General features: G+C 42.8%; 1 protein-coding gene across 7 annotated transcripts in view; it reads right to left on the reverse strand.

Annotated features, from left to right (window-relative positions):
- The window catches only part of agrn (agrin), a 258,498-nt gene that overhangs the window by 111,164 nt on the left and 133,494 nt on the right, over positions 1 to 13,840 (reverse strand). For all 7 annotated transcript variants that reach the window (XM_085261191.1, XM_085261192.1, XM_085261190.1 and 4 more), the window contains one exon: positions 2,158 to 2,373. In XM_085261191.1, coding sequence (XP_085117317.1) covers positions 2,158 to 2,373 — 216 coding nt within the window. The remainder of the gene's footprint in view (positions 1 to 2,157; positions 2,374 to 13,840) is intronic.

Raw genomic sequence — 13,840 nt, forward strand, 5'->3', positions numbered from 1 at the left:
CACCGATAACCTGCTGTTTAAGCTTTAAGGTCACCTTCATCAGTACCTGGCAGCTTGTTTAAAACAGATTCCCAGGGTTGGTTCTCTCAGCTCTCAACGTTTCTACCAATCAGAAGATTGTCAGAAAAAAATCGCATCAGAAAATAGCAAATTTGTCAATTTTCAACAGAACTGTAAACTCTGCTTTAAGTATACAATAATGGAACTGTAAATCAAACCATGTTGAATGGATGTTGGTGGAAGCCGGAGTTAATTAAATGAGTCATTTTTACTTTTGCATTGATTAAACTGATCACACCATAAATCACAGTGACACCGGTTGTGTTACAGAAGCACAAGTACATAACGTAGCAAGGCTAGAGCTAAGGATGCCATCCGCTGATTAAACACTACACACCTGCCTCCTTCACATCCAGTGACTGCATGAAAATGCTGACATAAATCAGGCTTTGCCATTAGTAATAATCACATTGGGCTCTCAGAATCACAGCCAACAGAGGAATGAAAAGGAAATTCCTTCCAGATGTGACGGGATAAGAGAGGAAGTCTGCTCTGGTGGCCAGCATGTAGTCATTACCAGCAATACTATCATTAGCATAATCATTACTATTATTTTTTACTTTATTTCTTTCCTTGTGACTGGCTGCTGTTTTGCTAAGGCCAATTATGGTGCTTCTGATGGCCTTAACCCTCCATAAACCATCATTAAACCACTTATGCTACTACTTTCTCCCTCTGGTTTTGATCTTCTCTCGTAATCTGTTCACTCGTTCAATCACTAAAGTACTCTCTTACGTGTTCTTGTGTCGCACTCCCTGTCTTAATGTCTCGTTGCTCTTTCCTCTTAACATTATACCCTCCCTTTTTAAATGCTATTTTCCCTTTCCTCCACTGTACCCTGTGTTCCTCCTGTCCTCTCTCTGTCCTTTCTATCGCTTTATTTCCACTCTGCCAGTAGCGGGCCGCCACCAAGCTTGTTATTAGTGCCAGGTTCGAGCCTGCACTGTAATCAGACCCCTGGAATTAGCAGTAGGCCCACACTGGCAGAAAAGGCACGACGCTGACAAAACACTATAGTTATCATTGAGGCTGCTGCAATGTTGCAGCTTTGGCAGGAATCTGCTCCTTAGAGCATGGATTTTGATGGGCTTTGGTAAAGAGAAGCAATGAGAGGTACAGCAGGAGTATTGGCACCCACTGGGGTTAGGGATAAAATACACACTGGATGGCTACCAATGGGAGCAGTAAGTGGCACACTTTTTTGTTTGTGAGGGTGCAGGTGGCGCTTAAGCCCTGGGAGCACAGCCATTTTGGAAAGACAATAGAATGGATGTAATGGGGACGTGTTTTATTATTGTGGGATAAAGATAGGATGGCAAAGCACGTAGTATTAGGACAGGGTGTAATAGAAATCCATTTACTTGACAATAACAAGCAATTTAGTGTCACTCAGAGACTTGCAGCTTTGTGTTTGTCAAATTAAGTGGCCGTGCTCGTCCTCTGGTGCAAACGTCATAAAATCACAAGTGCCGTTTCTGTCATTTGAACCAAAAATTCCAATCGCATTCGCCATGCTTTAAAATGTTAATTCACCTATGCTTGCCCACTTTCACCCTCATCTCTCATTGTGATGTACTGGAGAGTGTCAGTCTCAAATTGTTCAGTCCAAGAATTTGGATGTTTGGGGATCTTTTAAAAGGTACAGATCACGTGTATGTTAAAGACAACACTTCAGAGAAAGCTATCGAATTTTAGTGGTTTGTGGAGATCTCATAAATACATCAGATCAACAGTCAAACCTGCCCAAACTATTTTCTTCTGCAAAGTTGCATGACCATACCAAGAATTGAAATGTCAAAGGTCAAACTGACTTCTTTTCATCCCCGTTTCTACAGGTAGTTAAAGCTTACAATCACAGCCTTAAAATCTTCAGACAAGATGAGACAGAAAAAGCAGATCGTTGCACAAATGTCAGAGGGATTTCTGAAAATGAGTTACTTTGCAGAAAAAGCACAAGGAATTATCTCAGATCAATCTCCATTTGTTTTAGAGAGAACACTTTTCAGACTCACACAGGGATCGGGGTGAATTTCTAAAATTGTTAATTTCTGCAGCTGTCTCCAGGAAGGGTTAGCAGATAGATTGATGGTTACTTACAGCAGGCTCCCTTGCTCAGCACCTTGATGCGTCGCTGTGCGTTGCACTGGGCTTTCTCCAGCTCGCATTCATTGGTGTAGGTGGACGAATCTGAGCCGCACACAGGCGCCACAAAGGACGGGCAGTCCACCTTCTTGCAAACACACTCACCCTTGGACGGGTCATTTGGGTTGCGCTCGCAAACGGCGCCAAAGCCACACAGCATCCCTCTGCAGCCTGCCAGAGAGAACGACAAAGAGGAGAAGCTGTTAGGATATTTCATATGGATAACTCCGAATGTGAATATACATTTTCAGTCGAGTTAATACTGAAACACCCAACACCTAATGCACAGTTCAATTAAGCACTTTTAACAGAAGCCTGTATTTAAAAGCATCAGAGTACAAAGAGAAGTTTCTAGCATTTTAAGAAAATTCTATGATGCTTTCCCACAAAGTTCAAACTAAATCCTGGTAAAGGAAACAATTATTTGCAAACCATCTTAAGCTTAAAGAGAGCTCTGAAGGTGAAACCATTCAGAGTTTGGGGAAGACCTTTTAAAAAGCATGACAAAGTGTAATGGCATTGAAGCGTACCAGAACAACACTTTGACACGTTTGGGGAAAATAGAATATTTGCAGTTTACATATCCTGGTGATTTTATATTAATATTTTCACTTTTTTTGATCTAATGATTCCTAAAATGCTAAATTAGAGCCCATTTGAACAAAGTTAGGGTCAAAAGTCGTCATACTGATATCTATCTGTGCTGACTGATTCACAACATCAAACCATGTGTGGGAAACGTAAGAAAGGTTGCAGGTAGCTGCCAACGCAGAGCGATTTTTCTTGGTTTTAAACAGCAGCTAATGGAGACAAATTTAAAAAGGCTTTCATGAACTATTCATGCAGTCCAACATTTGCCAGCGCAGTTATAGTTGACTATTGTGTGTAATGTATAAAAACTTGCCAAAATAAAACCACTCATCACATAAACCAGCCAGCACAAACTCAACGGCACGCTACAAAGAGGTAGGAGAAACATTCTCCAAACGCTGAATGACAGCGAGCTAATGAAACGCTGCAGGTTAGACCGCGCAGGGATAATGTTTGTGGTCGATCTAATTACGGGTGGGCTCACATCTCCCACCCACTTCAATAACGTTATAACAGCAGAAATAAAAAAGATCATCAAAACACTAACATACTGGGCAACTAGAGAAATAACAGCAACAGTGCGCGGTGATGATTTGGGTCTGTCCGGTTTTCATCAGCAGAGTGAACAGTTACAGCACTTTCTCACTGCTATACTGTGATGCAGTTCATTTAATTTTCCACAACTTGCAGACTTACATAACAGTGTGGGATTCCCATCGTTTTATATGAAATATTATCACAGGATTATACATACCAGCATGGTAAATATCTATGTAGGTAACCTAATAATATAACAACTATGCACATGGAAATGGACTACTGCATCAGTAGATCTGTTGTAAACATGCCATGTGTTAAAAGTTGGCTTATTACATTCCAGGCTTTTAACAGTTGATTTCACTACTCGTTCTGCCTGTAATCACTAAGATAATGCATCATCCATTAAAAAAAACCAAAAGACTACCAAGCAACAAGGTCAGCCAAACATCCTCATTAATGTAAATAAATCCTATGCTGGATATTATTGCCAGAAATTTCTCAGCTATGTTAGCAGCTCTCTGAGAAAGCTCTCAGAACTTTAGTCAGTACTGGCCCTGATGTTGTTCACGTCCAATTAAATTGTCTTTTCTCGCACTGATTCTTCGAGAACTTTTTATGAGTTAATGCAGATGAAGTTTATGTTTTAACACCAGGCAAATTTGTCTCAATACAGATTAGCTACTGGCATATTTGTAGAAACACAGTTCAGCAACGAGGATTAAATGGGATCGTGGCGTAAAGCAAACATATGCTCATATGCTCGATTCGTTCGGGGAGACTGTGCCCACCCGTGGAGAGCGAGCGCAGTATGTACATTTGCTGATTTTGAAGAAGTTTCAATGTTAGAATTTTCCCCCTCAATAAAGTCAGCAACAACATTAAAATCAATCGAGAGGCAGCAGGCTGATACCCGCAGTCTTGTGGACAGCTGATTTTCAACACCTCGGTGAGAAGACTGCAGTCTTTTTGAAACATCAATGATCCGCCATCCAGGAAAAACACACACGGGGTGGGGGCAACACGAAGACAAACCGAGGTTAGCCACACACTTCAAGGTCTCGCAAGTCAGGCAGCGATGGTAATACTTTGATCCTCAACCTCCCACTGACACCTCAGCTTTGATCAAATGTGAAGCAGCAAACTGTAAACTTTGTCAGAGGCCGCTGGATTCGCAAAGCAAACAGCAGACACGCACGTGGATACGTGGTCGTGTTATGTGTACACAACATCAACTTAGAGAGTAATTGACCCGTATTATGGCAGCTACAGCTGCTGTGGCTCTGTGCCCACTTAGAGGACTGTTGGGCATCCAGCTGGCGTGACGTCCTTGCCTCAGCACCAGGAGGGGGGGGTGGGGTGAGGGGCGTTAAGAGACATGGCAAACTCTCACAGGTAACCAACCGGATTGAAAATCGATGGACGAATGCACATAAAAATCCAAAATCCACTCTGAAAAAAGTCTACTTGGTTAGATAGGCGAGCAGCCAGTGTCACCGCTGAGTATATACATGTCACACACTCACACACACATGCACCCGCAGATAACTATTTCTTATCACTGGCTCCCAGGCTAGGACTAAACGAAAGGCGGCATGTCCGCTTGGGCTCACTGGCAGGTGGCTTTTTGTGGTACTAGAGAGACAGAGTCAGATAGGCAGACACACAAACGCACACAAGCACAAACTCTATGTGTGCAGCACAGACAACTGGTCCAGCATCTGCCCAAGGCATCTCATTCTGTCTCTCTCCCCACACCAAAGTACATTGTGTGAATGCGTCTATACGTGTGCATGTGTGAGCGCGCAGAGTGACAGGCTGTTTTTGACTGGCCCACTGTTCCCCGTGGGGGAGCGCCTGACAGCTACCTGAGCTCACTCTCTCTACCGGGAGGGGGGGGAAGCGAGTGTAAAGCCATCCATGAGTGCATCTGTATTTTTGACAGGGTGTGTGTTGGAGAGGTGTAGGCATTAGGTGTCTGTCTCCCTCTTTCTGGCTCTCTCGCTCGCACGTACGCGTGCATGTGGCCAGGTGCTAGCATGAAGGCATTGTCATGACTGGCCCGCTGCTCTGCCGTCACTTCTCACCACACACCCTGTGCTCCTCCTTCGTGTTTGTCTACGTGGGTGTCAGTGTGTGGCTCCGAGGCAAAACCATGCGAGCAGAGTGACAAGAGGTGAAATTCAATCGAGCTGTGTCAGATGTGTACAAGAGGAAGGTTGTCTGAGAGTATGACAGGGGGAGCGGAAAAAAACAAAACCCACCAGAGACCGAGATACCGGGTCGACAAAAAAGATCTCTCTATGATCTAAATGTATCAGCTGTGTTACAATATAGCTAACACTGGTATCATATGGTAAAAATATAAATAAAATGCTTTACTTATTTTTATTCTGAAAATACATAATAATCAGTTACAGTAAAAACATTTAAATGATTTTAAAAAAATCATGAATGCCAGCGCTGGAGTGTAAGGGGATCTGTTCTGCGATGCTCTCCTATAAGAAACTCTCACCGTAGCCTCAAGCTTAGCTCGCTGACAAAAGACTGACACTGGAGCTGAGGCCTCTGTCAAAACAGAGATACTAGCGTAGGCTCTGGAATGAGAGTAAAAGCTGCACGGTTATGTACTGGGAGCTGTTCCCTGGGAAAAATTGCCCCAGCACCTCATAACAGATACGTTTGACACTTCCAATTTCTTTAGCACAAAAGACAAAAAAATCCCTTGGCAGTTAATATGAACAGTATTATCTGCCACGGCTGAAAACAAAAACAACACGAACAAAAACTTCGCCAACATCATATTCCCACTGTGCCGCCCTCGACCTAGTTTGACTGGCGGGTGATCTATAGTAGTGCAGACACGATAGGAAGAAGCGAATGCAATCATCTACCAGAAGGCGATGTAAAACTCTCTCTCCTGGAAGCACACACAGAAGCAAAGTGTTTGAAGTGCTGCTACTATATGTGGGTGCTAAATGAACAGTTAACAAAGCCCAGTAACTTTCCGACTTTGCGTCTCACACATAACTACTAGTTTTTCTGTATTACTGAAACATCAGGTGAAAGGAAGAGGATGCTGCGGTCAGGGTGAGTTGGTCTGAACTCGAACTTTATTCAATTAATGCTTACAGCCAAACATTTTTCTAACTTCCAGATCTCTATGTCCTGTCACCGCTGCCACAGCGATGTCTCTCGGCTCATTTCTAACAATTCAAATGAGCCAATAAAGATCAGTGATTTTAAAGATGGATTATTTATTAGACTGCACTGATTTTTTGGTGTTGATTGTGCCTCACAATATTAAAAATTGAGCAAAGTGCTCCAGCATTAACAGGGTGTTACTCTCATTAATGTTAGAAACTCTGATAAAGCCGCTTACTGCAAGAACAACAAAGCTGTGACACTGACTAAAAGGTCTTCTCTTAGTCGAGTAGTGAATCCATGTCATGTGTAGGCCGACAGCAAAGCCTGCTCTTGCGGTAAAAATGTTTATTTGTAATTAATAAGGAACGGACTGCTGGTACTAAACACCAACAATCATTAAGGCTATGTTTTGTTTTGCTTTTGGGTAATAACTGTAATATGAAATAGAAAATGCTGTAACGTTTTGCACCTAGCTGCACTGGTTCCAGCTTTCAGACTTGGTCAACAACCCTCTAGAGCTGTTTTAAGTGCTGGGGAAGGTGCATGCTTTTGTGTACAAAATTGCAAAAGCCCACTCAGGCTTATGCCATTTTCACTATAAATGTAAGCTTTTCGATTCTTGGTGCAAATGTCTTTGTGAGTGCAATGAGTGTGAATATGTGTATGTGTGAATGCTCATTGGTCCATGTAAGTGTGTAAGGTAATCTCCCTTCAAGCCCCGCAGCGTTAAAAGCTTCACTTCCATGCTGTTTTCTTTGCTACCGGAGGCAAGGGGAAGAAAATCCCATTGGGAAGAAAAGACAGCATGTCCAGTTTGTGACTGTCGAGGCAAGCGTCTAGTCCAGGTAACATGTCATCCCTGCGTTTGGACGACTCACCCATTAAATGTGACAAGGTGTCAGAGATTTAAGGGGGGGCTCTCAGCGCCTATGAAAGGAAAATGACAGTGCTGTTCTGATTAAAGCCACAGTAGAAAAACTATGTGGTTTGTGATTTGAAAGAAAGTAATGCATGGTTCTCTGGTGGCAATTTTCCACATCTTCTATTGCCAGTTCTGCTGCTTTTGGATTTAGAATGGAACTAGGCTGTTGCACTTTGCAGTTCATTTCTTTTGTGGAGCAAAACACATATACACACACAGAGTGGTTTTTTAATCCAGTAAGTAACAAAAGCAGACCGTTTCAGGACAGCGAAGTATCAGAATTCGATCAGAATGTGATTGATGGGATAAGGGATATACGCCTCTTCATACGGTGTATTATCCGGGCGACATGTGTTAGCGGCTAGCTTTTCGACACAGATTCAGAGGAACACAAATTCAATAAACATGACACAGAAGCAGCAAGTTCCCATCACTCTGAGACGCCGTCTACCCTGTGCTCTGTGAACAATATGTCCTGCAGCCTGTTTTTGTGGTGAAAGGCTCTATCAGTTTCATTGTTTTGCTGCCTTGTTGCATCTACCTCAAACAAAGCAAAAGGAGGGGTGCAGAAATGGACTATGGTCGCGAGCATGAGCGCGCTCAGACCCAATAAGGCTTGACAGAAGCGCCTCAAAGTGGCTACTTTAGGGAAGGAATACACGTCTTTGCATATCTTGTTTTGGCTCGGTCTGTCATACTTTTGAATTATTTTACAGCAGTCTGGTCTGTTTCAGCGAGAGAGGAAAGAAGCAAGTGAGAGGGAAGGTAAAGGAAGGTGTGCATGAATAATTAACAATACTGAACTTTACATGGGTGACAAGAATAGCGGCTGGATAACCGGGACTGTTGAGGCCAGTGATGCACAAATGGCAAAAGTGCTGGATACTCCGCTCAGGTGAAGCCAGTCGTATGGTGATCAGATTAAATCTGCACACGGCGGCTTCGGCATTGACTAATGACCTAGTGACTGTCAGAAAATCAGGAACGGAAAGTTGATGGAGGGAGATACAGCTCAGTGGCATCGAAGCGACATCACATTAATGTTGAATGACTCTAAATTCATTACCCTCTAGCACTCCTAGGGGACATCTTCCACTTACTTCTTAATAAAGGGACCCTTTCTTTTCAGCTGACACTAAGTAATACAGATGTGCTCCCTGCCCGGGCGGCTTTTAACAGTCCCCTCTTTCCCTCTGTCTCCTTATCTCTCCTCACCTCGGTAAGAGGGCTTTAGCCTCTCTATCCGTGTAGCTGTACCAGAAGACCTTTGCAGTGAGGGGACAGGTTGCTATGGCAACAGCTAGTGATGCAATCAGCACAAAGCGGCTTCTCTCATCAGGTTTTACTGGAAACTTTCCGTCATGCACACAGGTGGTTTACATATGCACAAATACACACATGCGCACCCACGTCAAGCTGCCTCTGTATCAAATTCCCTGCAGTGCTTTTTAAAAATAACTGTTAGGTCTCACTGCACTAATTATACATCACTCCTCTCCAAATCGATGCTCTGGGGTGAAAATCTAATTTTGAAAATCAAATTCTCCTGCTGGCTGCGTGCAGCTCTGAGGCTATAGGTGCTTTGCATAGGTCTGGGGGGAAAAGCAATAGATGGGTGGAGTATTTGTTAATAGTGTCCTTCTCTGCACCTGACGCTATACAGAGCCTAGAGTCCCAAAGTGTCATTGCAGAATAGAAACATGAAGAAACATAAAGGTGGCCGGCAGCTGTAAAATATCTGGGGGTAAAAACCCTACACTGCTTCTATTGATCTCTGGTTAGCGATCCTCGGGGACCAATGGAGTCAATTATCGATCTCGCTGCAATCTTACAACACCCAGCGTGAATGAAGAAAACGCCTGGTCACAATGGAACACCCCACCTCACCAGCTCAATATGAGAAATTGCTTCTTTAAACCAGTTAAATGAGAAGAGAGAAAAAGGGGCGAAGGAGGGAAAGAAAGGAGACACTTTCAAAGGATTTTCAGAAAGAAAAAAAACCTTTTTCTCATGTTCTGCTTTTCCAGTGCTGTTCTTATCAGGGCAACAGCACAATGAACAAACTGAAGAAAAGAAAAACTGTAAAGAGCTATTCGTTTACTGCATTTTCTCTTCGCCTTTGGCTGCAGTTCTCTGCTTGAAGATGGAGGGTTTTGAGTGTGTGAGCATGTCTTTGTGTGCGGGGTGTGTGCGTGCGTGTGTGCGATGGCTGGTACAGTACAGTATTTTCTCCTTCTCTCACATAAAAGGGGCAATCAATTTCCTTCTCCTCCTGCTTCCTGAATGCAACACACAGGCTCGCATAGCTGAGCGCCTGGGCCATGACCTGGCTAACATGCAGGATGAACTTATTTACCAAACTCCACAGACCAAGGCGTGCCAGAAAATGAGAGATAAAACTGAAGACAGAGGAGGTAGGGGCTGAGGGGAGGGAGGGACAGGTTTTATTAGAAGAAATACTGTATGAGATGAAGAAACAGAAGGGTAGGGAGGTTAAAGAGAAATATGAGAGGCAGATGGAAAACCACTACAATGTGATTCCCTCCCATCTTCTACATGAGAAACCTGCAGTCCTGTAAGTCTAAAAAACAAACCCTCACCTGCTGCAAATAATCTGAAGGCGGCAACATGCATAATTAATGCTTTAACTTCATTTCCTCTTGGTTTTTATTAGAAAAAAGGGAATAAAGGAAAGCTCTGAACTTCTGTGTCTATAAAACAGCACTGTTAGCTGTGTTCGTTGCTCTTATTTGTATCGCCGGTAAAAATCAGTAGGTCAAAATTTGAATATATGGCACCTTCACTCGTTAGAGGAGATCTGCATTTTTAAAAGTAATCAAACAATCTCTAAGAGTCGCTCATTTTTCCCCGCTGGCTTTGTTGCTCAGTCACCTCGACTACTACTGTTGTTACAGTAGTGTTCTGAGATTTTGTCAATGCTATTTCTAGCCTCCCTTGGCTATGGTTACTTTTTTAATTTTAATGATGTCCCACTGGCATAAACAAACCATACAAAAGCTACAGTGAGCACACACAAAAGGGTTTTTTAGTTCAGTTTCACTGTAAGCTTGCCAGCAGCTTTATAGCTGGAGACAGGAAGTGGGTTGATGTATTTAAAGCTTTTGTGATGCCTCACAATTGTAACTAAATTTTAACTAAAACATTTATCTGTGTGTGAACCTAAGAAAGGGGATTTGTGCACAAACTGTTTTATGTGTGTGATTTTGGACCGCAACATTTTGGCTGCTGCCCTGTTGTTAAGGGAGCACAAGACACGGGGAAGCGCTAAGTCATCTGCTAAGGCTACTAAGCTTCGTTAGCAAAGTGCATTAATGCTAAGGAGCATATTAATAAAATACTAAATTTTCACTCACCAAATTGAAGCAAATGTTTCTATAATACCTCATAGCAGACCAAATTTTTGTCAGACAAGTCTTTTTTTTTTTTTTTAAATGTAGTTTAAAAAGGCACCAATGACGTAAACACAATCATGAGCTCCACTTCACTGATTAGCGAGGCCTAGCAGCCTACAGCTGCCAGTGTCTGCACATCTGTTATTCAAAGTGGACACATACTTAAAGTTAAGCGTTTACATGTCTAAATGAATGAGTTATAAACTCACCTACATTTGTCATGATGGGGAGAAGCGGCTAAAGAGACTATATTTTTTTTATTTAAAATGTTCTTTCATCACATCTTAACAGAGGAGTCTATGGGCACTGATTTACTTTTGGAATCAGCCTCGAGACACAATTTAGAGGAACTGCAGGTGTTGGCAGTACTACATTAGTGTGACTTTTCAGCTCCATTAGACAGCAAGATAACTTTAGATAACTTGTTGTCACTGACCTCAGATCATCTTTTGGTTGTTTATAGAAGACTCGACATGACAGGGTTGTTGATATTAATCCCAAAACCTTACTTATGCTAAACAAATGTCATAATATTATCCATCTCGTAAGATTTCTCTCCTGCAATTAACTTTGCATTCACTGGCATCACCTCAGTGTTTTTCTGTTCAGTTTTTTTGGCATTCAAACTATAGAGCAAATGGATTTTTCACACCTACTTGGGTGTGAGAAGTTATTTCAAACCCTGGAGCAGTTCTCTGTTTTGTTCACTTTGTTTGGCCATATGAGAGCCAATGATTGCCAAAGCAATTAGACTGAGACCTTGTTGAGAGAGCTTTCAAAATATGTTTCAGAACCAACCCCAGAGTTGTGTATGGCGTGGAAGCACAATCAGCCTGCAATCCAACAGCCCTAATACAAAGCCTATTCATTATGGATTGTGCACAATGTGATTTATTGGGAATCTATAGATTTAGCCAAGGAGACTGTGCTTTCCTGCACAAAAGTATGAATCAATACGGAGCTCAACAAGGGTTAATGATTAGTTACGGGTCACTTAAACATCTCACCAACAGCTGGTCGTGTTTGTCGTCATGCAGAGCACTACACATGCAATTTAGGATTTGAAAAATCATGACATTCATCACCATCAACATACCCAAATGGCCAGTGGCCAAATCTTTCAAAAATGATCAGTCTTTTCCACTTTTTGTTGTTTTATTCATGCTATCCTTTAGGTCTCAGAATATAACAGGTGCTGCTTCTTCATAAATCAGCCCTGAAATATGACAGCTCTTGACAGCTTCGAACATCTGCCTAATCACGCTTGTTGTGGGAGAAAAATACATGAAGGGTAAATGAGGAAAATCACTCGGTTGTTTGTCTTGATCAGGCAGGGACAAGAACGGGAAAAGACGGTGGGGACTAAAGTAGAGAGAACAATGTAATGAGAATTAAACAGCAAAAGCCTTCAACTCATGTTGCACCTGTATAAGCCATACATCCTGAAAACAGCAAAATAGGGGATTGAATGTAGTAAAGTGGCAGCTAAGATAAGCTAATTGTGTTGCAAGGTGGTTTGTGTTTTCCTGATCAAACTGTTGGGCAGATGGGAGAAAAATTGACACTGCTATTCTTTTGAACCGCCGACTGGAGCATAAAAAAGTGCATAAATTACTAAGACAGCAATGACTTTAGTAGTGCTTCTCATAGTGAATTGGTCCAATCATTCCCTCCTTATCTTAGGAGACAGAGAGGACACCTTACCCCTGCTAGCAATGATCGTGCTTTGCTCAACCCAAGGTGCTTCACAGGAAATGCAACTCTACATCCCATCAGCTGTCTTGTTCTATTTAATGAGTCACATGGGGAAAGGAAACAAGCCGCGTGTTGGCACGAACAAACTTTTTCCCCGTCACACTGTTCCAGATTTTCAAATTCTCTCTCCGAGCTTTCTTCCACTATATCAATAATGGAGGTGCTGGTGACAGAGCCCTATTCTGTCACCTCACATCTTCTCCACAAACTCAGCAGCAGCAGCAGGCAGAGATGCTCCCTGAGAACAGATTACAGCCAGTCTGCAATATACATGAAGAAAACCAGAATGGCTGCCAGCGAACCCCTCAATTCAATTATTCAGCTAAGCCAATATTATGAGGAGAGGAGACCTCTTTTGTTCACGTCTCAGAGCTCGTCACCCCAGCTCACTGTCACCTCCCAGACACCTGTACTGGACTCTCTTTTGAAAGACACTTGCTTATCATGTTACGTCCACGAAGAGCAATTTTTTTTTGCATGTAGTCATTCGAGGGGCGACTCACATCCACTCAGATGTGCTCGCCTAACCTCCTCCGCGCCTGTCTTTTCTCTCTCTTGTTCACACGCTCCACTCTCTTTCATTCCATTGCTCATCACTGTCATTCAGTGTTTCATCAGCGATGCACTTGCTCTCGCTTCATACATTAAAAAGGAAAGTCGTGTGCACGAGGAGCCAACGCTGTCACTGTTGCCGCAGCATGGGGTTTCAGACACATTTGCACTACACACCCACACAAAGTGTCCTGGAGAAAACTGGGCAGCAGTGACAACTTTTCAAGTCATAGCCCAAGCTCTGCATCTGATTAGCAAAGCGAGAGCAGCTCATCCTAAAGGTCACATTGCCAAAAATTAGGATTGGCTTAGCACAATTTAGAAAATACGATTACCTCAAAGTTTTACCCAGGATGCGGCCACGATGAGAGGTAGAGTACAGATTTTGAGCTTTTCACACGACCAAAGGCCAGAACAAGAGTATCATGCTGTATAGTGCTGTGCCTAACTAAAAGCTGTCAGGCTGCCTAAAACAACCAGTGAGCTCTTCTTCCTCACAGCAATGCAACCGACTGAGATGAATTAGTGTGATTTATTTGTTTTCTCTGTGAATAAAAAGCAGAAGGGTCCAAGCATTATGTGGATGCTGGCCATCATAACTTAATATAGCCTTTGGCTCCCACCGTTCTGGCGTTTTGCACGTGTGTAAACAAAACCAAAGTGTGTGAAAAACATGTAAGTGCACAGGTTAACTTTGCCCTCCGTGTTAGATTCAATATGT

Source organism: Mchenga conophoros, linkage group LG20 (genome assembly GCF_057382185.1).
Source record: "Mchenga conophoros isolate Kocher_MC1m ecotype Shallow Benthic linkage group LG20, M_conophoros_male_GT1.1, whole genome shotgun sequence".
NCBI lineage: Eukaryota > Metazoa > Chordata > Actinopteri > Cichliformes > Cichlidae > Mchenga > Mchenga conophoros.